At 47.7% G+C, this 25,545-nt stretch overlaps 1 protein-coding gene across 1 annotated transcript; it reads right to left on the bottom strand.

Moving 5' to 3' along the window:
• Positions 1-2,316: 2,316 nt before the first annotated feature.
• Positions 2,317-3,640, bottom strand: LOC125757804 (uncharacterized). Its single transcript, XM_049413968.1, has one exon. The coding sequence runs from the start codon at positions 3,607-3,609 to the stop codon at positions 2,317-2,319; it is 1,293 nt and encodes a 430-aa protein (XP_049269925.1). The 5' UTR covers positions 3,610-3,640.
• Between the last annotated feature and the right edge of the window lie 21,905 nt (positions 3,641-25,545).

Below are 25,545 nucleotides of genomic sequence, written 5' to 3'. Positions count from 1 at the left end.
TCACAGGCCATTCACCGTGCCAGTAACCCACGCATTTGCTCCAGTTGACCAGACTTCCACTCGTATTGCAATAAAGGTTCACAATTTTAGCGGTTTCAGTGACGCTTTCGTAATCTTTACAAAACACAGCTATATCATCGGCGTAAGCCAGTAACCGTACTTCAGCTTCTTGTAGTTTGTACCCTTTTATGGTACTACTTTCCATGACCTTCCGGCAAAATGACTCTATATAAATTGAAAAAAGAAGAGAAGACAAAGGACAGCCTTGCCGCACAGAACGTTCAACATTGATTCGTTTCCCGATAACTTTGTTGATGATGAGCCGCGTTTTACATCCAGTATATGCCATTCGGACCCCATCGCGAATCACGCTACCAACATTAACATAGTCCAACAAGAGAAGTAGAATGTCATGGGGTACTCGGTCAAACGCTTTTTCTAAATCAATCTGGATCATTGCAATGTGGTCATTTGTGGCATCACAGCATTCCAATACACTTCGTGCCTTATGAATGTTTGTAAATATAGTACGCCCTTTAATTCCGCATGTCTGGTGGTCGCCTACAATATCATGAACTGTCTGAAGTCTCCTTGCTAGGACTTTCATCAAAATCTTGTAGTCTATATTCGATAGACTAATTGGCCTGTATGACTTTACGTCACGTAATTTAACTGCGTCTTCAGTTTTCGGAATTAATATAGTATGAGATAACAGAAATGACGGCGGCAGTACTTTTATATCTAATGCTTCGTTAAATACCGCTGCTAGACATGGGGCTATTTCGTGTTTCAACTCTTTATAAAAGGCAGCCGTTAATCCGTCAGGACCTGGGGACTTTCCCAAATGAAGGTCAGTGATTGCTTTTGCCACTTCTGCTTCAGAAAAAGGGAGTTCTAAGTTATCTTTCTTGCAGTCTTCAACCTTCGGCATTAACTTTAGAAATTCTTTTTTAAAACCGTCTACATTTACTTCACTCTTATCGAATAGCTGGCTGTAGTACTCATGGAAAGCATCCTCTATAGATTTCTGTTCACTTGTAATATTACCTCTGTATTGAATCTGCTGTATAGCATTCCGCTGAGCATTTCGTTTTTCAAGACCCAACATTCTTTTGGTCGGCTTTTCACCTGCGGTCATCTTCTCCGCCCGTGCCCTTATCTGCGCACCACGGTATTTTTCCTCTTCTATTTGCTCCAATTTCGACTTTACTGATCTTATATCGTTCATGAATACCCCCTGGTGCCTTACTTTCCTCTGCTAGAAGCTCTTTCAAGTGTGAGCGTAGGGTACTTTCGTCTTTACACTTCGCGTGCTTTATTGCACTTGAGCGCTCCAGCGCTTTCAGCTTAATATCTTGTTTAAATTGTTCCCATTTCACTCCGTATTTCTGATCTCCGCTGGCTATGTTTAACAAAGCCTCTCGAACATTGTCCATAAATATCTCATCCTCTAAGAGATTAGAATTAAGTTTCCACATGTCCCAGTTAAATACTTGTCTACTTCTATTTCTTTTGCCTGTTACAAATGATACTAAGCAGTGATCAGTAAATGAAATGGGGTGGACGTTGTACTCACTGACAATCGGAACTAATTCCAGTGACACATAGGCCCTGTCTAAGCGCGCATGACTGGAGCCTTGAAAATGTGTATACAGTGTCGGTCCTTTACCAATACACTCTGCCACATCGTCGAGACTATAGTCTGTGATTAAGTTTTTTAACGCTTCTGTGCTTGAGTCGTTAAAAGCGGTTGTACTTGTTTTATCTCTGGCACGGCAGACACAGTTAAAATCTCCCATTAGGATAACTAAGCGATCACAATCACAATAAGCACGAATTTGGTCAAACATTGCGCTGCGTTCATCAGCTGTAATAGGTGCATATAAAGAAATAACTCGCCAATTAAATGAAAAGAAAGTTAAATCACAAACAACAAACCTTCCAGATGAATCAGAAGTGACATTTTCGACAGTGGCACTTAAACTGTTCCGCACAAAGATCACACACCCTGCCGACCTACCAACTGCACGACTGACGCTGGCGCTGTAGCGTCCGGTGAAACGCTGCAACAGACTCTCGGTGCCGTCCTCGCTCTCCACTTTCGTCTCTTGGACTGCGATAATGTCCAGGTCATGGTCCATGACAAGCCTATAGAGTTGGTTCTGCTTCTTTCTAGAAGCCAGCCCTCGTACGTTGAGCGTCGCTGCTTTCACGGACCCGCTCAGCGACGAGATCGGTGAGCGGGTCCACGCCGAGAGCCCTGCACTTTCACTTGTTGGGCTCTCGTCGTCCAGGGTGGAGCCATGGTGTTGACCTCTAGTTTGCGCGGCCGTCGTCGCGTTTGAGCGACGACGACCGTTGTCGGGCAGCGTTTCGTTTCTTTCCTCCACTGACCACCTTCCACTGCACTTCAGACTTCACTTGTGCTTCATCCTCTTGAGCACCATCATCTGAATCGTGCCGGCGTTTTGAAGACGCTACCTCTAAATCCATACTCGAAGTATTCAGATCACCAAGCAAACTTTGCGTTTCCTCTGTTTCTATCCGTAAAGGATGATGTGAAGCCGATTTCAATGATGTCACAGTAGGCTTGAGCTGCGACGCCGAGATTTCCAGGCGGTTTGCTTCCAGCGGCGCGGCGTCTGCTGCAGGCGCGGGGCGCGTCTGTCCGTTCACTGTTGAAGTACCCTCCGTGGCTACTGCAGTTTCTTTCCTTTGCTCGGCGTTCATGTCGGAGGTTGTAGAAAGCTCCTTACTGTTGTTCAACACCGCCGCGTCATCCGATGACGTTAGCTTCTGTGGTGTTGCAGGCACCGACGCTTGTTCCGATTCTTCTTCATCCATGATGAGTTCACTCTGTTGAGTCTCAGATTGTCGCCCGGCAGCTCGAGCGTACGAGCGGGTGCACTCATCTCGCTCATGTCCGAAAGAGTGACAGTCGCTGCACCTTGGAACTTTGCAATCTCGTCGCATGTGCCCCGTACTTCGGCAACGCAAGCACAAAGGCGCTCTCCCTGGCGCTACGACAAGTGCCATACTGCTTCCAATACGCATTTGATGCGGCAGTTGATCCACAGAAACACCTTCTCGTAGCTGCAAGCGTATCATACGGGTTGTTGATTCTACTCCTTCAAAATCCTCAACCCTCCACCGGTCATCGCTCACCTCCTTGACGTCGCCGTACTCATAGAAGGCACGTCGGATAGCTTCCCTTGTAACATCAAACGCCAGCCAGTGCAGCTTCATCTTAACTTCTTGACGTGTCGGGTCGATGACAAGGCACACCCGGTTTTTAACTTTCAGGACGCCTGCTTCTGTTACCTTTTTCTTCGCTTCGTCAGTCTTCATGTTCAATAACCACACGTGCGACATCTGATATGCCCCGATGCCACTCACTTGCTGTATCACAGCCAAGTCTTTGAGGGGTTTCCTGAAGTCGTCGATGCGATATGGTCGACCACTGACGTCGCAGTGTAGTGCAACTGCTCGTTTCATCGCTTCTCCTGATGGCAACGAAGGCAGAATAATCCTGTAGTCTTTTGGAACGAGAGGAGACGCTATACCGCGGCCGGCGTCGACCGCTGTCGCTGCTCGGGGCGAGCTATCCATCCTGCGTCCGCACCGATCGGCGTCCAGATGCAGAATGAAAAAGGGCTAGTCAATACAGTAAGACAGCGTTTCGTTTCATATTTTGATGTGGCGTATTCGAGGAAAACATGATCTTCCTTTCCAAATCAAGCTTGCTTCTTTATTACACACAAACAAAGGGTTGCCGGCAACAAATGAGATGCCCAAAATGGGAAGAGCGCTAATTTTCTCTAGGAATTCCCGTCTTAACTCCGAAAAATATCAAATGGATCGAGGAGCAGGGTACAGTTTGACGGCTGTTACTGCCGATTTTTAATAGCCGTTTCTCGCCCTTGCTAATGATCAACATGTACAGAAGGTTTAGATGACTCGTTCGATAAACACGCACCTACACGAATTCATACTGAGTAGTTTATCTCGCGCGAGCGACGATATTGCCACGTGCGTTTCTTTATCACTTTTGCTGTATTCGGTTTTCGGCCACAAAGACTGTCAGCAACGCTCAGCGCGAACCGCACCTCATTGTTCGAGAAGCTTCGCGATCGTTGTAGATCGTTTTGTTAAGATTGCGCGCAAGACGCGCACACTCGAGCTTATTCTAGAATTTGCACGACAGCCAACGATAACGCTGGAATATTCGACGGCACATGCTTAAATGCCGACGCGCTTCACCGCTGGTCAGTTGATCGACGGTCGACGCTCTGTACGCCGCTATCAGTGCATACCGTGTGTATTGCTGTAAATTAACTTTCCGTTTCCCGGCCACAAGTTCGGCCAAATAAACAGTTTCATCTTGAAAACGCCGACTGCTGTCTTCGTCGACGTCACGACCACGTGACAATATTACTGCGGGGCGGGCGTGCCTGTATTCTGATTTGCAGTTCTATCGATACCTACAACTATAAAACCGCTCAGCAAAAACAAATACAATTCGTTGAAAAATGATGCCGGTGTTTTAGTTCATTAACGCGTACCAGTTGACAGGTATGTGTTCTGACGTATGAGTCAGAGAAGTACCGGCGAGTGTGACCGGCTGCTTTCGATGAGCCTGCGTTCGTTGCTGAAAGCGCGTCGTATCGATGGTCATCGCCATAGGCGTATCTACCGGGGGGGGGGGGGGGGGGGCAAGGGGGGGCGCTAGCCCACCCACTGAGAAACCACTTTTGACAGTGGTTATTGTCGGCTGCAGACTGGGAAACTAACAAGTCAGGCAAAGTTTTACTTGAACGCAGCTGCAATAACGTAATTTTGTAATAAAATTTGTCCTACGATTCTGCTGTGACGACTGTCCTCCGTGTGTCATGACCACGCACTTTAGGCTACCTGCGGTGCGGGCTGTCTATTCCACGCTTTCGCGCCTTGTGCTCGAGCATTGCAGAGGAGGCTATCGCTCAGCAGGGGCTCTATAGCATTACAGCAATCTGTCATGATTTTATTTTGTTCTGTCTGGCCTGAAATTTAAGTAATCCGCGACGCAAATATGGGCGGGAACCAGTAAATGTTTTATAGCCCAATCAAACGCTCTCCTTTTTCAGGAAATTCAGTTTCTTTGAAAACGAATAGCATCGCCACTGCTCCATATTCAAGCTGCTGTGAGTTGATGAGTGTGCAGAAGTGTCCAGTATTTTAGTTGTGCCTAGCCAGGACAGCTAAAATAGATTCCCAGTTTAGTGTCCGATTAGCCTGCTTCACTTGGCTTATCATATGGTAGCCTGCAGCAATCGTGGCGGCTTGTAACAAGGCAGTGGACTCGAGCACATTGAGAAGCCCAGCTTTCAGGTTTGTCCCGTTACTTGATCTACCTCACCAGGGAGATGATCTGTGTCCATGTTTTTCTGAACTAAGAAGGCTGCCTAGCTGCAAAGGACTGTGTCTCTTCCTAATAATGTTTATTTCTCTCTCTACCTCTTTGTCAGCACTGATGAGTTCAGGGAGAGTTGTACACAAGCAAAAAGAGCTCAACATCGTTATACTACAACTGAAAGTATCAATTATACACATATGAATCCATCTCGCCCGCTGCTATAAGCAGCCGCTGCCAGTGTGATTGGCGGGAAGCCTTCTTAAATTACGTTCAGAAAGAGACACTGTCTGGCTATTCCGAAAAAAAAAAAAAGAGTTATTATTCACCACAGTAATGTGCTGCGCTTATTGTGCACACTTCATTTTAACGCCGCGAGTTTTCGCAGACTTGTGACGTCGCGTAACAAGGAGGCGATTTTATAGCACATTGAAAATGACGAAAAGCGAAGAAACAATGACAAACAATACGCCGTATTGAAAATAGTTCATTATTATTATTATTTACGCAGTCATGCGTACGTGGTAATTACGCGGTGGATCACTTGCGCATCATTTGTTGCGTCGTTTTACGAGCAGGTGCTGTGAGCATGACCCAGAAAATTTCGACCAATCATTAACAGCTAACGACCTATACGGAAGGAAACAATGCGGGGTAGTTTAACGTTATAATCGTCCACATTTTTTCAAAGAAAATTTGAGCTTACACAGTTTACGTAGGCTATTTACTTGGAGGAACCGGAGGGGAGTAGTCAAGGGCCACTTCATCGCTTTTCGTCCACCCCCCACCCAAGCTGGGAAAAGTAGGAGGGCAAGGAACGACACTTAGCATATAAATTCGTAGTCATTTATAATCTTATAACTACACACATCCAGCTCAGTGTGGTTTGCTTAAGTATTCATCGACTGAACTTGGTCTTCTTCTTAAGAAAGACTTTATATTAGAGGGCTCTAGCAGTAAAGAAATTGGCACTCGGCTTATCCTGAAGACTTCTGCGAAGTACCTTGCTTTGTGAGCCACATGTTTTGTTTAATAAGTGAGAATTTAAGGTACTAGAGTCATAGCAGGTTCTTCATACTCATCGTATCTACAACGCCAGACAAAGACTGGGAAGTTTGCTGATAAAATGCTCAGATGATCAGGTTAAATTTGAGTGTACTTTTTAAACTTCACGGTAATATTTCCAAAATGTTAAGCCCTGCTGTGTTGTCGCTGTATAGGCGACCCAGCCTGCACAATCTGTTTGTGCAGACTCTTCCTTGATTTAAAACAAACAGTTTTGAAAAGCAGCTCATCTGATCAGCTCTATGAATATAAGAGATACGCCAAACGCCATAGGGTGTTCTCGGGCGTACATACTTCCCATTGGGCCCGCCAAGCAAGCTCACATTGTAACGCGAATTCATTACTCGTCGCCCTGACATCAATGCGACAAGACTTTCGACCACTCACGAGCCACTGACATACATCTCGCATCTTGTCACTGCCTGTGGCGAGTGTCAGCTGCAAGGGCGACCACGTGCTTTGCGGCGAAGTGGCAACAAAAAGAAATGCAGGGCGTGTTCGGAGGCCAAATTAAAAAATTATTTCCTTCCTTAAAACAAAAAAATGATTTGATTAGACATTCTTGATTACTTACCGATGAAGTTTTCTATCAAACGCCGCATGATGAGGATTTTTATTTGGACCGCATCAGTTTGAAAAATACGGTCAAACATGCGACAAATCGCCTATTTTCTCTAATTGCACATTTTTTTTCGGGAATATTTCAAGTCTATTTTACCCCTAAACATTTTTGTACTAAAATACACTTTCCTGAAAATTATACTATTATTAAGTTTGGTTAGGGAGAGTTCCAGATAGCTCAAGAAAAAAAATCACGAACTTTGAAGATTTTTGTAGTTTTTGAAGATACCTAGCTGGTAGTGAAAAAAAAACATTTCGGAATTATTGAATAGGACAACTAAACAGAACCTCTGCGACAGCGCAAGCGTGGTTTCGATGCTCAACATACAAAAATAGATTTTATACACATTTTTCTATTAGGCACAGTTTAACAAATACAAGAGAAATTCGAGGGGGCGCCGCGATCGTCAAAAGTTTTTTCGAGCGAAAATGTGCTGCCACAATACTCTATGTGGCACAGGAAAAAGGCACAAATTCTATAAGCAAAATCTGCGATGTGCGAGCGCCACGTCTGGGACACATGGCATGGGATGACCCATATATATATATATATACGGCGATCAGAGTGAGCGACGCCAGCCCCCCCACTCGCGAACGAGTTGGTACGCCACTGGTCATCGCTCCTTGTGCGGACACCGTACACAAGAAAAAAATGGTTAATTTAGGTTAACGGATGTCCAGACTATACTTTACAGTAATTTTTACACGTTGGAATTGCGTGTGCTTAAACCAAGAAGCGCCGGTGGCATGTAGACGGACTCGGCCGGTACGCTAGGCCTAACGCTCGCTGGGAGTCGCACTGGGTAGGACCGATCTCGGCGCATATGAGCTGCGATGGTTGAAGTTTCTGCATTTTGGCCTCGGAACCTTTTTAACTGTTACCTAAGGTATAGCTGAAGTAAGTGGAAGTGCAAGAATTTCCCGAGCTGCGTTTCCGGTGTGGCGATATCGAACGACGGCTGTTTTTATGGCCTCCGTTGGGAAGGGTCGCGAAGCCAGAGCTCATTTACTTCTTGCCAACTGCACGGCGATGTAACAATTTGATCTGTATGTTCAGACCGACGCCTCCAGACTTATGAACATTGCAATATGAAGTCATTACCGCAACACATCACGGATGCAAAACTGGTATATATGCGCGGCGTGCACAAAAGGTGTATTCATTGCGGCTACGTGCTCCGCAAAAATTAACGACGTTATTGACACTGCATAAATAAAAAAAAAGCGTGCTAGAAAGCAAAATGACCAGTGTTGGCTGCTTTTGGTTATTAACATATTTTTCTCCACATTCGACAGGGAAACATTAACAGTGACCGTGATTTATCGTATCACGTATATCATGAAAATAGCGCGCATATCTGATCGGCTTTCTCTGCCAAGCTAGAATTTGTGACACATGTTTGGGACCCGTTAGGATAGCATCTATCGGTACCATCGAATCAAACATTCGATATTCAACGATACCAATGCATTCCTCCGCGCACGATCTGAAAGCAGCGCGCGGCACTGGCAGAAACAGTGCAGGCTCCAGTATGTGCCAGCGCACGCCAGTGAAAATTCCAGCGTCTCCAGCGCTTCCCAGTGAGCGCCAGCGTCACAGCGGCAAAGCCAGTGGCTCTACCAGTGCGACCCAGCTCTTTCCCAGTGCTTTCATCAGAGTCCTAGTGAATTCGAGCGTATACCGGTGTTCCCAGTGCGATTAAAAAACGTACTGGTATCACGCTGGGGGTACTGGAGCGGCGCTGGTTTTTGCAATAGGGATGGACGGACGGACGGACGGATGTGAGTGTCCCCTTTATAACGGGGCGGTGCATGTGTGCCACCAGGCTCGAAAAAAAAAAAACGCGCCGTTGTTACGACCGCCCCATTCAGCGCGTTTCCAATAGAAGTGCAATTTCGTCAACGCTTTAACACACCGCGAGGTGGTGGGTTTAACCCAAGCCTCGCTCATAGCATCCATCCATATTGAAAAATAGCTCTCCGACGCTCGCCTGGCTGTCGCACCGCGTTCCCCGCTCGTCCTGTGAGCATTAACGGCCAGACTAGAGGGAAGACACGACGCGCGTAGCGTTTCTCTTCGCGTTCCGCGGCGCTTTGAAGGCATGCATATCGAGTATCGGTGCTTACTGTGTGCTTGTTGATGTCATCTTTGCGCGGGATTCACCATATGCGCGGTCCAGGCATGTCTTCACAGCTTCAGCTAGCGCCAGGGTTAAATCATGATTATGGGCGTTAGTCGTCGGTACGGAGATGTGCCACTAGGCGTCAACGTGGGTGCATCCACATCAAGCGGTGCTATATCTGCCAAACAACAATAAACAATGTATAAGCTCTCATATACCAATGCACTATAAACAATCAACTACTTCTGTGACGACACGTTTCACTTTCGTGTCATACCGATTCCTATAACAGAGGGATCTGCCATCTTTTTCTTTTCCTTTTTTTGCAAGCCTATAAACGAATATGCTGCAAATAGCAGTTGCTCTTCCGTTCGTTGCATGTCAAAAACAGGCAATCACGAAAGAAAAAAATCACAGCATATCCACGGTGTGAATGATGATGAGTGGGCGAAGCTGCGGAGGTTCATCGGTAAACCGTGAATCTTCCGTGAATTCTGCCCAGTACATCATCACCGACGTGAGATCGGGCGCGTTTATACTAAAGGTTCGATGAGAGTTATGGCGACTTGCAGCTCACTTTAATTTTACGTGTACGCTGTGAATTTTCATTGTTTAGAAAACCATTGCTTTAGGAAACATCTGGCGTCTTTCGTTAAGCAGCTGGCGTCTTTTCGTTTTGCTTTTAGGAAACATCTGGCGTCTTTCGTTGGTTTATTTCATCAATCAACGGCGTTTTGAACAAAATTTTTATTGTTTAATCACGCACAGGAGAAATCTCACCAGGCACTACCTTGGAGGTAAACAATGGCTGCTAATGGGAATGAGAGACAGAAGAAGTCGGCTTTTAGCTAACACTTACACTTCTACTTCTACTAACGTTTCCTACTGGAACATGCCAATGGCTGCTAATGGGGAATGAGAGACACAAGAATTCGGCTTTTAGTTAACGCGCACGCTGCGAATTTTTTATTGTTCAACAACGCACAGGAGAAATCTCCCACCGGCACCACCTTGGAGGTCAAGATCTGGTACTAGCGTTAAGACTGGTTACGCACTACGACGGGGACGAACGGGTGCCGCTTTAAGGAGCTTCGCCCCTAAAGTGTGGTTGATTCCTCCGTTACAGGAATCGGTATAACACGGAAGTGAAACGTGTCTTTACAAAAGTAGTTCAGTGTTCATTGTACATCGATAAATGACAGCTTGCACAATGTCTGTTGGTGTATGGCGGCTACAGCACCGTTTAATGTGGACGCACCTACGTTGATCCTAGTGGCATGTCTCCATCCTGACGACTAACGGCAATAATCATTATTGAACCTTTGTGGTAGCTGAAGTAGTTAACATAAACCCGGGCACAGTGTATGGTGAATGGTGAAGTGTATGGTGAAGTGTATGGTGAAAGATAGCACCAACAGGCACAGAATCACTAATACTCGATATGCGCTCATTGAAAGCGTCGCCATTTGAGGAGGAAACGGCAAGGTGTGTGCTCTCCAGCAATTGGGTAATTACTTCTGCTCATGCATACACCCCGGCATACACTTCGGGCATGCATAATCTTCAAGAACGCGAGAGGCAGAGCTAGTAGCTTGAGCCGTGAACGCGCGAAGGCGTCTCGCAGCCCGCATGCGTGTCTCTCACTGCAAGAAAACGCTCACTAAAACCGTACTGAAACGTAATGGAGTCGAAAGTGGGGAGCTAGCCTCCGCTGCGCTTAGACTACCAAAGCGCATCCTCTCGGCGCTCATTAGTGTCACGATGCAGTACTTCACTACCCCTCTCCAAGGCGGCGACAGCGCCCCACACGAACCGAGGTCACATTGAATGGGAGAAGGTGTGGAAGGAAGATATAAGGCGCGTTTGCAAAGGCTCATGCATGCACGTCGGTAGCGCAGGGGGTAAAGCGCTCGGCTTCTATCGTCGCCGACCGAGTCGTCGTGGGTTCGTCTCCGAGGCCATCCCAATCGGCAAAACTTTTTGTCATAGTTTTGGGACATAAGACCCCAACAATTATTATAGAAATGTTTACCCATTTGTGACATATACGAAGTGAATAAAGCAACAATGACACGCATCGTTTCACGAACGATCGTCACCAGAGGTGCGAGGCGATTGCCGTCCACGTGCAGCAATCCGACATCTATCTGCGCTGGCACGCGCGAGAATGTACCATGCCGCGCCGAGCGTATGGCGGTCCTGCGTAGGTAATACGGTGTAGTGTTTTTGAATCTTACGCAATCAACAACCGTTAAGGCTTAACGACGAGCTGGCATAGTTTAAACGAGGACTAGACGCTCCATTTTCTTACTAAAACGCGCACAAAAGTTCGGCGTTGCCTGATAAAGCCGTTTAAACCAGAAAAGAGGGTTAAAAGACGGAGACCATAGGAATGCCAAGTAAACAAGGTAACGCGGCAGTTGTAAGTCGTGAGCAGTACTAATATGGCAGTGTTGCCGGGCTTAACGTCGAAGATGGACTTAAATACTGTAAAATATTGAACACAAAGCATACTGGCTTTGCGAGGCAATAAAGAAAGATAGAGGGGCTAGTGTGTCGGTGGTTTCCTTCTAGCCTTGCGCCTACCAGTGTAAAAAATTGGCCGCCTATCTCTGTGCTTCGCTGCAAATGTCGTCGAAAGACGGTAGTCTTCTGCCATTTATGTTTTGCCTTGCCTTAGACAGCACCTTTTCTATGTTGAATCGGCCGAATTTGGCTGACATTGATAAAATATAGGAGCCGCTGCGTTAGAGTTACTGTATATGCTACCTTTAGGTAGCAGAGTTGCGCATCCGTCTTCCAAACGCCGCTAGCAACCATGCGTTGCGGAGAAGCTGATGCTCGGGCCATTTCTCGTATTTTTCGATCACGCCGCAGCAGTGAACTGGATTGACACTAGTCATTCACAGTAAAGTCACCGGTATTCGACACGCCAAACTTGCCGATCGGTGACCCGGTAGCCATGTCGCCTGCAAAAACAGAGCGTGTCTTCGGCGCATAGTTGTGGTTGCTAGCCAGACCTATGCGCAACTCTGCTACCTAAAGGTAGCATATACAGTAATTCTACGCTGCGTTTGATATGGACGCCACCTGGTAGTGGCGTCGGGAAACATGAGCTTGTGCAGAACCCAGGGCCACTGCCAGGTGGCAGCCCGATATCGTCGACAGAGGGCTTTTTCGTGCGTAGCGTCGCATTTTCAGTGCAGCCTACGAAACACTAGGGTCTTTATAATTACGTATCTATGTATATTCTAGTAAACGAACACACCACGTAATACTTTCACAAGTATGAACGCAGCTACCGGTTCAAGATGGCTGGGCGTTGAGCAAGGGCTTAAAATTTGGCCGGGCGGAATCGTGTGACAGACAGACAGACAGACAGACAGACAGACAGACAGACAGACAGACAGACAGACAGACAGACAGACAGACAGACAGAAAGACAGATAGACCAAAATTTCTGCGTTCAAGTATCCCAAGATGAACTATCGTCTTTAAAAATGACACTTGAATGACGTACAATATACGCAGTCTGGTCATAGACCGTCACGGCTGAGTTAGTGACGCTCCTTTATAGTTGTTGCTTTCCGAAACTAATTTGTGTAGAAGTTAATCGAACAGTTTTAGAAGCCTCACGAAAATAACCCTGCGTTCGAAGTGCCATGCACCAGCAGCTAAATTCCTTTGAACTCACTTCGAGCAAGGTAGATGTACTCAGCACTTTTTTTTAATGAGACTGCTGATGATTTCGAAAACGCAGCGCGGAAATTCTGTCGTGGTGTTTTGGCAGCTTTGATATTCGTGAGTAACCGACATGTTTAACCGGGCTATCCCAGACTGAGCGCGTCTTGCGCTGTCACCGGAGGACACATTAACATAACAAATGGTCATCAAACCATCCTCCCTTATTAAAACACTCGAGGCGTAGCGCGCTCACATGTACAGCTTATTCATTTCGAACACTATATGTGACAAATGGTTCGTATAGGCCCAGATAAGTGGTCGCCAGCTCCAGCCTAGAATCGGCTGCGGTAAGTGTTTGGCGGGGCGGGGGCCCCATTTTCTTTAGAACCAATTAAGAATAATTGTTCGGGTTTTACGTCCTAAAACCACGATATGATTGAGGGACACCGTTGTGGAGCGCTTCGGAAATTTTGACCACCTGGGGTTCTTTAACGTGAACCTAAATCTGAGTACACGGGCCTCTAGCATTTTCACCTCCATCGCAAATGCGGCCGCCGTGGCCAGGATTCGGTCCCGCGACCTTCGGGTCAGTAGCCGAGCACCATAACCACTAGACCACCACCGCGGATCTTTCTAGCCAACTTCTGCTCTTTATTTTTCGCATTGCGGAGAGCCAACACAGTGGTAAGGGCATTTTTTTCATTGGAGTAAGCGACAAGACACAGAAGGGAAAGACAACTAGCAAGAAAGTATGGAGACTAGCATAGTCTCAAAGCGATGATTCATGAAATAAATTAATATGAAAGGTCAGGCAGAGACACCCTCGAAAGGAGAAGTGTTTCGTCATAATTCCATGGGTCCGCAGGTGCCAATTTTTTATTCTGTAGTAAAAAATAAATACATTCTCAGTTCACTATTGCCATTGCTGTGGAACACCCTCGAAAAAAGAACACGAAAAAAGAAACCGTCAAACTCGGCCGGTTGTGTCCAAGGAGCTAGACGAGGGCACTCACAGCTTTCATGGGTTCAGAACACGACCGTCGTGTTGTCGCCGCATCAGGTGCACTTTGGGGAACATTGACGATGAAGAAAGCAGGGAAGACGCCGCCAAATTAGTGTCTGTCCCGACAGTGTTGCTACGCCATGTAAATTATGAATTCTAGCCAACTAGCCCGGTAACGTGCATTAGCCAATACATAAAACATAATTCAATGCATCAACCCCCCCCCCCCCCCCCCCCCAACAAAAAAAATTCTGGCTACGCCTTTGCCAGGGACGCTTGCTCATTTGCCTGTAGTCTCTCCCGAATAGCTTCTCTGTAAGCTGTAACTCTGTACTTTGAAGTGAGCGAAGGAGAGTTTCAATGACTGTTTCTTTTTAATTTTCTTGTTCTTTTTTTTTTCGTTTTGTGGAATACGAGGTTTCGGTGGAGCGAGCTTCTGTAGAACCGGAAGTCGTTTTGGTTGGAAGAGAAAGGCGGGAGTATGGTGATAAGGTGAGAGGGGGGCGGGGGTTGCAGTAGATGCGGGCTTGTCACAAGTCTGGAGGGTGCCCCTACTTAGGACAGAAAATAAAAGAAACTTGCAGCAAACTTTCTTAAAGTAGAACCATCGTAGAGTGCGAAGCACTTAATGGACTGATGCAGATTAGTTCAGAAGTATTATTTATTACATTGTTATAAGAGCGGATAGCGAATATTGCGCAATAGTTGAAAACATTACGCAGCACCAATCAACATTTGGTAGTGATAACGAGCATCTACACTCTAAGGGAAAAAAAAAAAGAGTATGTGTCACTCTTTTCAGATCGTTCTGACTTGCTACGTATACGGCTGTCTTGGTGAGACATGGTGACTCTCTTGGTGGGTCCGTGTCGGCGCGCTCTAGGAGAGAACTCTGACCCTCTTACAAAAAGTGGAAGGACTCTTATCTTAGGGATCACATTACCACTTCTGAAGGGGTCAGACGACTCTTGTCGGTAACACTCCTACGTGGGTCTAATGACACACCCCGAAGCGTCACGCGACTCCACAACTATTTTAAGTTACAAAATTGACCCATGCTCTACTTTTGCGCGACTACTGTTGAAGATAGTGAAGTACTCATTTTTAAGCAAGTCCAATAATACTTGCCGTTGTGCCCAGCGACTGCAAAAAAAAAAAGAAGAATAGTTCAATTTTAGCATTATTTTAATAAAACTCGTCAAGCAGCACACCTTTTCCAGCAGAGTAATATAAAAAGCGCGAAAACGAAAAAATGGTCTGTGATTTCCAATTACGCAGTTGAGGTATTCCTCATTTACATGCTTGTATGAGTATAGACAACTACAATGTGTGACTGTGCATGGTGTGCATGAAGGGAAGAACATGACTTACAAGGGCTCGTTTTTTCTTCGTTAGACGCAATATTATGATGAGAACTAACAGACAACAATGCCAAGGAAACTATAGGGAATGTTATTTGTAGTAATTAGGATATAAATGTGAAGAAAGTAAAGGGGACGAAAAGACAGCTTGCCGCCGGCAGGGACCGAACCTGCGACCTTCGAATAACGCGTCCTATGCTCTACCACTGAGCTACGGCGACGGTCATCCTCCCGTCCACTTTATGGGGTATATATGTGCATTTAAACCTAGGAGTGTTAGTCAGCGCCAATCGTAGCCATAACGGCGAATGTAGAACACTTTTTTTCTGCCTGTTGGCGTCACGTAGCACGTGACGCCAACACGAGTAGCTAGCGTTCTACTCTTGAAGGCGAGTCGGGCCCGGTGCGCATCGCCTTCTCAATTCACCGGTTTTCGGTGGATGCATCAACAGTGCCACAAGGAAACGAACGTCTGTGCGTGTAGCATTGGCCGTTTCAAACTATCCTAGAATGCCTCCTGCAAGTACCTTTGCGAAGTGTCCCCTACACCATAATTCGTCCCTTTGAGAATCAGCGAACGCGTTCGTGAAGCAACATGCGAACCTGCGCAGCTTCTCATTTTGTTAATGTTTTTACTGCTGATGACGATTGAATATCTCTGAGCGCTTTGTAATGGGTGGGCCTTTAAAACACCCGCTCGTTGCACAATTGACGTATTTTGACGCCTTACGCAATTCAACGCTACTGCCACGCAACATTAACACGATAGCGTTAAAGAGATCGTTTCGTAAAAATTCCGGCGTCGGCGTCGTTGGTTCTGAGCGAAAAATCAGCGTTGTCCGTGAGAGGAAAATCAAGAAGGATGCCATTAAAATAATTAATAAAAATTGTCTGTTCGAGTAGGAATCGAAACCAGGACTCCTGCGTGGCCAGCAGGTGTTCTACCACAGAGCCACGCCCGTGCTCGAAATTGCTTCGGAAAAGGAACTGTAAGAATGTTATGCAGTGTGAGGAGTGTCATTTATATTTGTAATATTGCGTGGTAGACGCGTAGAATCTCGTCACGCGTCAAAACATGTGAATTGCGCAACGATTGCTTGGTTTAAAGGCCGACCAATTACAAAGCACACAAGCATAACTAATTATCGTTATGAACAATAACCTTAACAACGTCTGCAGGTGCGCGTACTACGTTACGGACGCGTAGTGGGTATCTCGCAACCTCGCAAAAAAAGAATTAGGTCGTGCACTGTCGTAGGGGGCACTGTACTTGCAGTATAGGCATTCTATACAGTCTACTATAATGTACTAGTATAGTCTAGTACACTGTAGCGTTCTAGGATAGTCTGAAACGGATATTTTACTGGCTCACAGAGGCTCCTTTCTTTGCGGCATGATTTAGGTGTCCACCGAGAATCGAAACCAGACTACCGATTGAGAAGGCGATGCGAACAGGTTCCGAATGTGCTATCGCGTTCTACTCTTGAAGGCGATGCTCGAGCGTCCTCCAGATATTTTTTTACATTCGTTAAGGAGACTCCTCCTACTACGTGACTTTTATATAGTGATGTTAATTTTCGAAGCAGTATCAAGCAATGACGTGGCTCTGTGGTAGAACACGTGCTTGCCACGCAGAAGGCCTGGGTTCGATTATCACTCAAACCGAACATTATTATCGTTTGTTTTATTTGCATCTTTCCCGATTTTTCGTTCACGGACAACGCTGATTTTTCGCTCACAACCACCGACGCCGACACCGACGCCGAAATTTCTGCGAAACGAGCTCTTTAAAGCTGTCGCGTTAACATTCTGCCGATCGGTAGTTGAGGCTGCTGCGAACCTATGAGCCAAACATTACAGCGCAGCAAACGGCATGGAGTATACAATCCAGCTTGAAGTCAGCTAGAAGTCGCTCGCTCTTCCCTCGACAATGGTGTCCTAAGCTCAGTTTGGCTTACGGCCAGTGACTGGTTTAAGCATCGCGAGCTGCATAGATAGCTCGGCCGCCATGTGTTGCCGCCACGTGGCTACGCTGCGCTTTTTAGTGCTAGAATTACACACGATATAGAATGACATCAGCGCGCTCATGATCGCACTGAAAGTGAGCCGCGCATTAAAAGAAAAAAGAAAAGAAGAGGCTCAAGGTCGTGACGTGCGCTGCCGTACGGACGCAGCTTCTTGCCCCGTTGTCATTCCCCCTCCCCCCCCCATACCCCTGTAACTTTCAAAGCGCTCGCTTGGACGAAAGGAGTGAGAGTGCTTGAAGCGCGTGACATATCGCTGTAACTTCGCTCGTATTTAAAGGATTGTTGAACCCCCCCCCTCCCCCTCGAAAAATTTTCGGGCTACGCCATTGGCAGGGCTCCTTTAAGTGGTGTCCACTCCAGCAGATGTATGTGCAGTTTATACATTACAGCCTTCATCCGCTCGAACGGGACTTTGTCGTGTACTAACATACGTGATTTCACAGTAATTAGCAGCAAGTAGTCATTTCCCACTAAGACACCAAAGCCACGCCGGAATATGTCGCATGTTCCATGTAGGAGGTTGTCTAAGTGTGTGCGACGTCCCGTGGAAGTAGCAAAACAGAATTCCTTACGACAGCTGGCAACTGAATCCGAGCCCTTCATGTCTTTTGGTTAGCTTTTACAGGGTATGAGTAGAGCTGGGTTATTTAGGTGAGCACGGAGATCGGCCACTCACACCATCTCAGATGCGAAATGTTTCACTAGAGGAACGAGCACGGCTGAAATCACAACGTCGTCAGATCGAGCCATTTCCTCTCTCATTTCGGCACATCGCTGTTCGAAATGGACGCCGCAGGAAATTGGGTGTACAGCTAAAGGACAAAAATGACATTGCAAAGAGAACAAATAAATAATAATAAAGGAGCAACGAATGGGCATCAAGAGGTGTCCTCGTAGCAAAGGACAGAGGGTAACGAGGGTAGACCAAGGAAAACAAAAGCGCGCCGTAGAAAGAAAAAAAAAAGAATAAAGAAACGGCGCCTAGTTCGCATTAGAGGCTGACACTTTCCTTCGACCACTCCTACCTGAAACACGGCAAATAAAATATGAGGATCTTCCATCTCGCGTTGTGTGTGCGGCCTCACACCATCCGCTGGCACGTAGAGTGGGAGTGCGGCGGCTACGCGAATCGATCGCTGGAACTGGAAAGCGCGCTGGCGCACACCGTCGTGGTGAGAGCAACGCCGAAAAAAAAAAAAAAAGTGGATGGAGGGCAAGCGACGGCGACCGGAGGGAAAATAACAAGAGAATTCACCGCAGTAATTTCGACGGCGGATGGGGTGAAGAAATGTGCTAAGAGGCCTCAATCCGCGCAAGGTCGACCTCCCAACTGGCTGGTTGGAACGGTTTGGGCAGTGTGTCTGAATAACGGGAATGTTGATGCAGAAATAGGGAAGTGGGTGGAGAGAGGGAGAGGAAAGAAGGTTGAGGGATGGGGGGTACTCGATGGGCGTGTCTGACGTAGTAGAGCTGCACCTTGGCCGAAGTTACGGAGGAGGGGATTTATGGGTGATGATTAGAGATAGCCAGTCACAACGCCCATCATTTGACGGAAGAGAGCCGGCGCTTGGATACAATGGCGCCACCTAGCTGAAGCCCTTAGCGTGATGCCAGTCCAAAGGCTCCAGGCCGTGCAGGCCGGGGCATCATACGCAGAAAAAGGCGATCATGCCTGTCCCAGCAGCAACGAAATGGGTATTTTCGGCCGTCAAGCTTTCCCTCTCACCATCGTATGTGGGTATCCCTTAAACAAAGACGCAACTGCCGCGGCGCGCTTTGGTGCTATAGTGCACGTGTTTGGGTTCATTTGTGTGCCGTACTCGCTCTGTCTTTTGCTTTTTAACACGAAAGTGTTTTAGGTCCTTAAGGCGGCACCCGTTCGTCCCTCGTAGTGGTCGTAGTAGTGAGTAACAAGTCTTACGCTTTGACCTCCAAGGTGGTGCCGGTGGGAGATTTCTCCTGTGCGTTGTTGAACAATAAAAAATTCGCAGCGTGCGCGTTAACTAAAAGCCGAATTCTTCTGTCTCTCATTCCCCATTAGCAGCCATTGGCATGTTCCAGTAGGAAACGTTAGTAGAAGTAGAAGTGTAAGTGTTAGCTAAAAGCCGACTTCTTCTGTCTCTCATTGCCATTAGCAGCCATTGTTTACCTCCAAGGTAGTGCCTGGTGAGATTTCTCCTGTGCGTGATTAAACAATAAAAATTTTGTTCAAAACGCCGTTGATTGATGAAATAAACCAACGAAAGACGCCAGATGTTTTGTAAAAGCAGAACGAAAGAACGCCAGATGTTTTTCTTAAAGTGTAGTAGTAGTAGGGTAGTAGTTGCATGTAGCCACCTCGCCCGATCGTCAACGGGCGAGGTGGACCGGCAACGGCGCGAGGACCCTGCCGTACGAGAGTTAAATCACACTAAAAGACATACTTTGCGGGCGATACACTCTAGTGAGCTTTCAACTTTTCGTCTTAGTGTACATGATAAAGAAATTATTTCTACGAAAAACGCAAGGCACACCTTGAGCAATATGTTTGGTTTTGGGACGCTAAATGGAACCATGAGGCGATGCGAAGCCGGAGCACTTGCACGATCGCGTTCCGTTGGCTTTCGTTGGGCATGCTACCGACCTGGCGTCGTGGAACGCGCGTCCTGTCTTCCCTCTAGCCTTGCCTTTAATTCGCACAGGGCGAGCGGGGAATGCGGTCGCTCTTGGCGCTCTTTCGCTCGGGAGTGGACTTCTTCCTTGCATTTCACCGATCACAAGTGATAATGAAGGGACCACGTAAACCAACAGTACAATAAAAGTTTGATGTTTAATATATACACGATGTTTCACACTCTTTATATTATGTACTGGGCGCATTTCACGGAAGAGTTTCACGGTTTACAGATGATTCCCTCTGTAGCTTCGCCCCACTCATCATCATTCACCCCGTGGATATGCTGTGATTTTTTATGCCAGGGTCCACCAAGTACATCCGTCACGGATATGACGTTGATAAAATGGACGCCAACGGGTGAGGAAGAAAAAAACCAAGATACCCCGCTGGGAATCGAACCCACGACGTTGCGGCCGCGACGTCAAGCGCCCTACGCCCTACCGACTAACCTAACTCGGGAGATGCGAGACCCGGCGCGAACGCGCCTTATATCTTTCACTCATTCTCTTTCGCGGCGGGCGGAGCGAGGCGGTGCCGCCGTCTGTGAGATGTGAAAAGAAGTAATGCTTCACGATCGACACTTATTAGCGCTTACTCCGAGATTGCACGCGATATCGGAGGTCATGGTTAAAGCGTCTCGATACCAGAGAGGTAGACTGGCCGCGCTGGCGTCGCCGAAGCACCATTGGCGCAGTTACGTTCTTCGCCTTTGGCTTCGAGTTAGCGTGCGTCGGCTCATCGGAGTAATGCAGCTTCCACGTGCACCAACGGGATTTCTCCGCCGCCGACTGCTTCAATTGCGAGAGCACCGACTAACAAAACTGCTGCAATACGCGTTGGAGAAAGGACGCAATCTCGACGGCCGAATGTCGTGCCTTGGTGGAGCGAGAGCAGCGCCTGCGAGACAGAAACCAACGGGACGCACGCGTTTGCGGCTCAGGCTACGAACCTCTACCTCCCGTGTTGCTGAAGCGCAGTGTGTTATATGCATGAGCACAGGCGTCGGCTACCCATTACTAGAAAGCACACACCGTGCCGTTTCTCTCCTTAATTGACGACGCTTTGAAGTAGTGCATACCGGGTACCAGTGTTGATTACAAGCTTGTTGATATCATCCTTATGCGGGATTCACGATTCCCTGTGTCCAAATATATGTTCACACCGTCAGCTACCACAACGATTTAATCATGATCATGGGCGTTAGTCGTCGCGATAGAGACATGCTGTCAACATGGGTGCATCCACGTCAAACGGTGCTATAGCTGCCAAACACGAATAGACATTGTACAAGCTCTCATATATCACTACACAATAAGCACTACTTCTGTGAAGATACGTTTCACTTTCGTGTTATACCGATTCCTATGACGGAGGGATCAGCCATGTTTTTTCCCCCCAAATCGATCACTCGCGCACCTCACTTTCAAATTTGGTATCGCGTTGCACGGGAAACGGGTGCTCTTGCAGATCGATTGAGATCGCAGTCGACGCGATCGTGAGGAACCAATATGCGGTTCGTGTCCTACGCGCGACAGCTTCTTTTTTTTTAGTTTACTTTAATTTCTTTTCGACACCATTTCTTTATTTGGCTGTAGCAGTGTCAAGCGATTTCCCCTGTCTTCAAGCAAACAGTTACGAGCCCCGGAAGTCGCACATCCTATATGATTCGAGACGTGTCTCCTCTATTGCTCACGCCTGTGTACTATGCAAATAGCGCTCTAAATTCGCCATTTAGAGACAACGACTGGGTTTGTATCGAAAAAATAAAGAATACGGTTATTGTGAACCGGCATGAAATCTGTGAATGAAAGAAAGTTTCTTTTTAACTTCACGTAATCCAGGTCTCGCGTTCTTGTTATTGCATATTTATTCTTAATATTGTCTCATCCATGATTTTTTCTTCCTTCACCCTGCTTTTCTGGATCGCCTTCAGGCATCCCATCCTGCATATCCGGTCTCTCGAATTATTATTCGCTCATTCTGTCAACGTGCTCATTCCTCCGAGAACGACGCCCCACTAATGCCGTACACATTCATCTCAAGAAACGTGGTGCTCCGTCAACACATCAACCCGTAAGAAGCTCAACAGCGCTCGATCAAAGCCCGCCGCACGCCTGGTTTCACTACCGCAGCGTCATCTCTTTTAGGAACTCCATGAAGTTGCACTTGACGAATGTTTCCATCACTCGTACCTTCTCCTCATTATCGTGACTTGCGTTTTTGGAGTCTTATTTTATGGCGAAAGCCTCAAGTGCCTCTTTGAGCGGCCCCTTGAGTGAAACACGGCAGGCGAATGAAGTGGCACGAAAACCCACGCCACCTACGTCACCGATCACGTGATGTAGTGACGTCACCATTTGACGTCATAATGACGTCACAGGTCCCAGAAATTAAATGACTCACCATGACGTCGTCGTGCCATGATGGCGTCGTTATACCATGACGTTTTGCACATGACGTCTCATGATGACGTAATCGAGTTGCATGAACGCTTTGTCAAAAGTGGGCCTATCCCAGAGGTAGCGCCACACCGCGTCAGCTGCAAGAAGCTTCAGCGAGAAAGGAACAAATCAATCGACTGAGAACGTCAAGGTACTCACACTCACACTGTTGCTTGTTATGTCTTGCTGGACATCTGGTCCCCGATTGTATAAGTTATGTTACCAAATTTGTTACATTACCAAATGTAATGCAAATGTAAGTAATGTATTACCACATCGTTAGCGCGTTAGCATTGTTCGATTAGTAGTTAGATGAATTCAGAACGGCACATAGGTGCTTTAAAATTTCGCATCGTAGGCGCTGTGGGTATTGGCGTTTTGCATTTTGCTCCGTGATACTCCTGGTTAATGATATCGGCAAGAGTAATTTGGCCACTCGTTTTCTGATAGATTGTTAGCGTTCTATTCTGCAGTAACCATTTCAGCATCTAAAGATAGTCCAATGTAATGCGGGAAAATAATATAGTTTTCTCACTCATCAAGTTTGTTCATGAAATAAATACGCCATATATAGTTAGCGAACCATAGGCCTGTGCTCAAGAGGAGTTATATACCTTCCATTCAAGAGGAAGGTATGTAACAGCTGCATTTTACCGGTACCCACCTGCGCAGCAAAAACCTGGAGGCTTACAAAGAGGGTTCAACTTAAACTGAGGACTCCGTAGCAAGCAATGGAAAGGGAAATGATAGGTGTAACCTTAAGAGACAGGAACAGGAAGAGAGCAGAGTGCGTCAGGGAACAAACGGGTGTTAAGGATAACTTAGTCGAAACCAAGAAGAAAATAGTGGGCATGGACAGGGCATGTAGCGCGTAGGCAAGATAACCGCTGGTCAATAAGAGTAACTGAGTGGATTCCAAGAGAAGGCAAATGCGCGTGGGGGGAGACAGAAAGTTAAGTGGGCAGATGAGATTAACAAGTTTGCGGGTATAACGTGGCGGTAGCAAGCACAGGACCGGGTTGATTGGCGCAACATGGGAGAGGCCTTTGCACTGCAGTGGTGCAGACAGGCTGATGATGATGATGAATGTAACCAGCATAAAGTATAGGCGAGAATTTTTTTCATAATTGTGGTCTTGATGAGCTCAAAGAAGGCAGCCAAGAAGGATTGTGGTGGTTTACTTAAATTGAATTGAGTCAAAAGAGTGGGCCCGAAGCCTTTTTGTGTCAATGCCGCTGTCGGACAAGCACGCACGCGCACGATACAGGCACACAGACACACATACACGCTCACACACGTGATAAAGACACGCACATACATACAAACGCACATAGATACACACGATCATACTGCCATGTGCGTTTCTTATTATCACTTTCGCTGCATTCGGTTTTCGCCCACGAAGACTGTCAGCAACGCTCAGCGCAGACCGCGCCTTATTGTTCGAGAAGCTTCGCGATTATTGTAGATCGTTTTGTTAAGATTGCGCGCAAGACGCGAACACTCGAGCCTATTGTAGAGCTTGCGCGACAACCAGCGATAACGCTGGAATATTCGACGCACATGTATAAATGCCGACACGCTTCACCGCTTGTCAGTTTTATCGACGACCAACGCCCTGTTCGCCGATATCAGTGTACAGCGTGTATTGCTGTAGCTTGAGTTTTAATTTCCCGGCCACAAGTTCGGCCAAACAAAGAGTTTCAGCCTGAACACGACGACTGTTGTAATCGTCGACGTCACGACCCCGTGGCATCTGGTGGAGGTGCTGTTCGTCCATGTTCCGGACGCCCCCGTCAGGACGTGAACCCAGCCCACGTCGCGGAGAAGGCATCGATGCCAGCTACGACCAGCGAGCTAGCCGTAGGCAACAAGGTCTACCACCGGAGTACGGGCCCCGACCATGGCCACCACATCAACGACGGCGACAGGACCCATGGCGCCTGCACATGTGCTGCTACATTAGTGTGCCTCGATGTGTGCGCCCCCCTTAGGGTGTTGCCATTCTTTGAAGGGGCTGATGCCGCCACGACGCCATTTTTTGCCCCGCGTCTCGTGCCTCTCAGCGCAGCTGCCGTAGAGGGGTGAGACGCCGGTAAGAAGCCGTGGGCTAAAATATGGCAGCCGCGCCGCAGTAGACGCCGCAGATGTCCTCACCCTGGACAAAACGCGCATCAAGGCACCCTATGCTACATCAACCAAGGGAGCCACCTATCTTCCGCGGGTCACCACACGAAGACCCGGAAAGTTGGCTTGAAAGGTACGACCGCGTCGCTCTTTTCAACAACTGGACTGATCCCGAGAAGCTACGGCACGTGTACTTCGCCTTGGAAGACGCCGCTCGAGCATGGTTCGAGAACCGAGAGGCCACGCTCACAACCTGGGACCTGTTTCGCGCCGCTTTCCTGGACACCTTCACGAGCGTCGTCCGGAAGGAAAGAGCCGAAACTCTGCTAGAGACTCGTGTACAGCTGCCGAACGAGAACATCGGCATGTACGCTGAAGGAATGGTCCGCCTTTTTCGCCATGCTGACCCCGCTATGTCCGCGGACAAAAAGATCCGCTTCCTAATGCGAGGAGTCAAGCAGTAACTGTTTGCCGGCCTTGTTCGTAACCCACCTAAGACGGTTGCGGAATTAGTCTCGGAGGCCACAACAATCGAAAAGGCGCTTGAAATGCGTACGAGGCAGTACAACCGCCGGATTCCCACAACGACCTACGGTGATGATTAAGCGCTGCAATCCGACGACCTGCAAGACACAATCAGAGCAATCGTGCGAGAGGAGCTGCGTAAATTGTTGCCCTCCACCCAGCCTCAAGCGGACCCGATCGCCCACGTCGTTCGCCAGGAAATCCAGCAATTTCTGGGAGCACGTGAACCAGCGCAACCTGAAACACAAGCTATGAGCTACGCAGCCGCAGCTCGCCGTACCGCGCCCCTTCACCGCCCACGTCAAGACGCCGCGCCGCCCTAGCAGTTCCGCCGCCAGGCACCACCGCCACCACCGACGTCATACCGCCCGCCAGCCGGCCAGCGATACACGCCGAGGAAGACCGACGTTTGGCGCGCCCCTGACCACCACCCACTCTGCTACCATTGCGGAGAAGCTGGCCATACCTACCGCCGCTGCCAGTACCGACAGATGGAACTGTGTGGGGTCGCCATCGACGCGCC

Source organism: Rhipicephalus sanguineus, chromosome 3 (genome assembly GCF_013339695.2).
Source record: "Rhipicephalus sanguineus isolate Rsan-2018 chromosome 3, BIME_Rsan_1.4, whole genome shotgun sequence".
Taxonomy (NCBI): Eukaryota; Metazoa; Arthropoda; class Arachnida; order Ixodida; family Ixodidae; genus Rhipicephalus; species Rhipicephalus sanguineus.
Note: the sequence above shows the minus strand (reverse complement) of the source record. Positions and strands in the feature narration are given on the sequence as shown.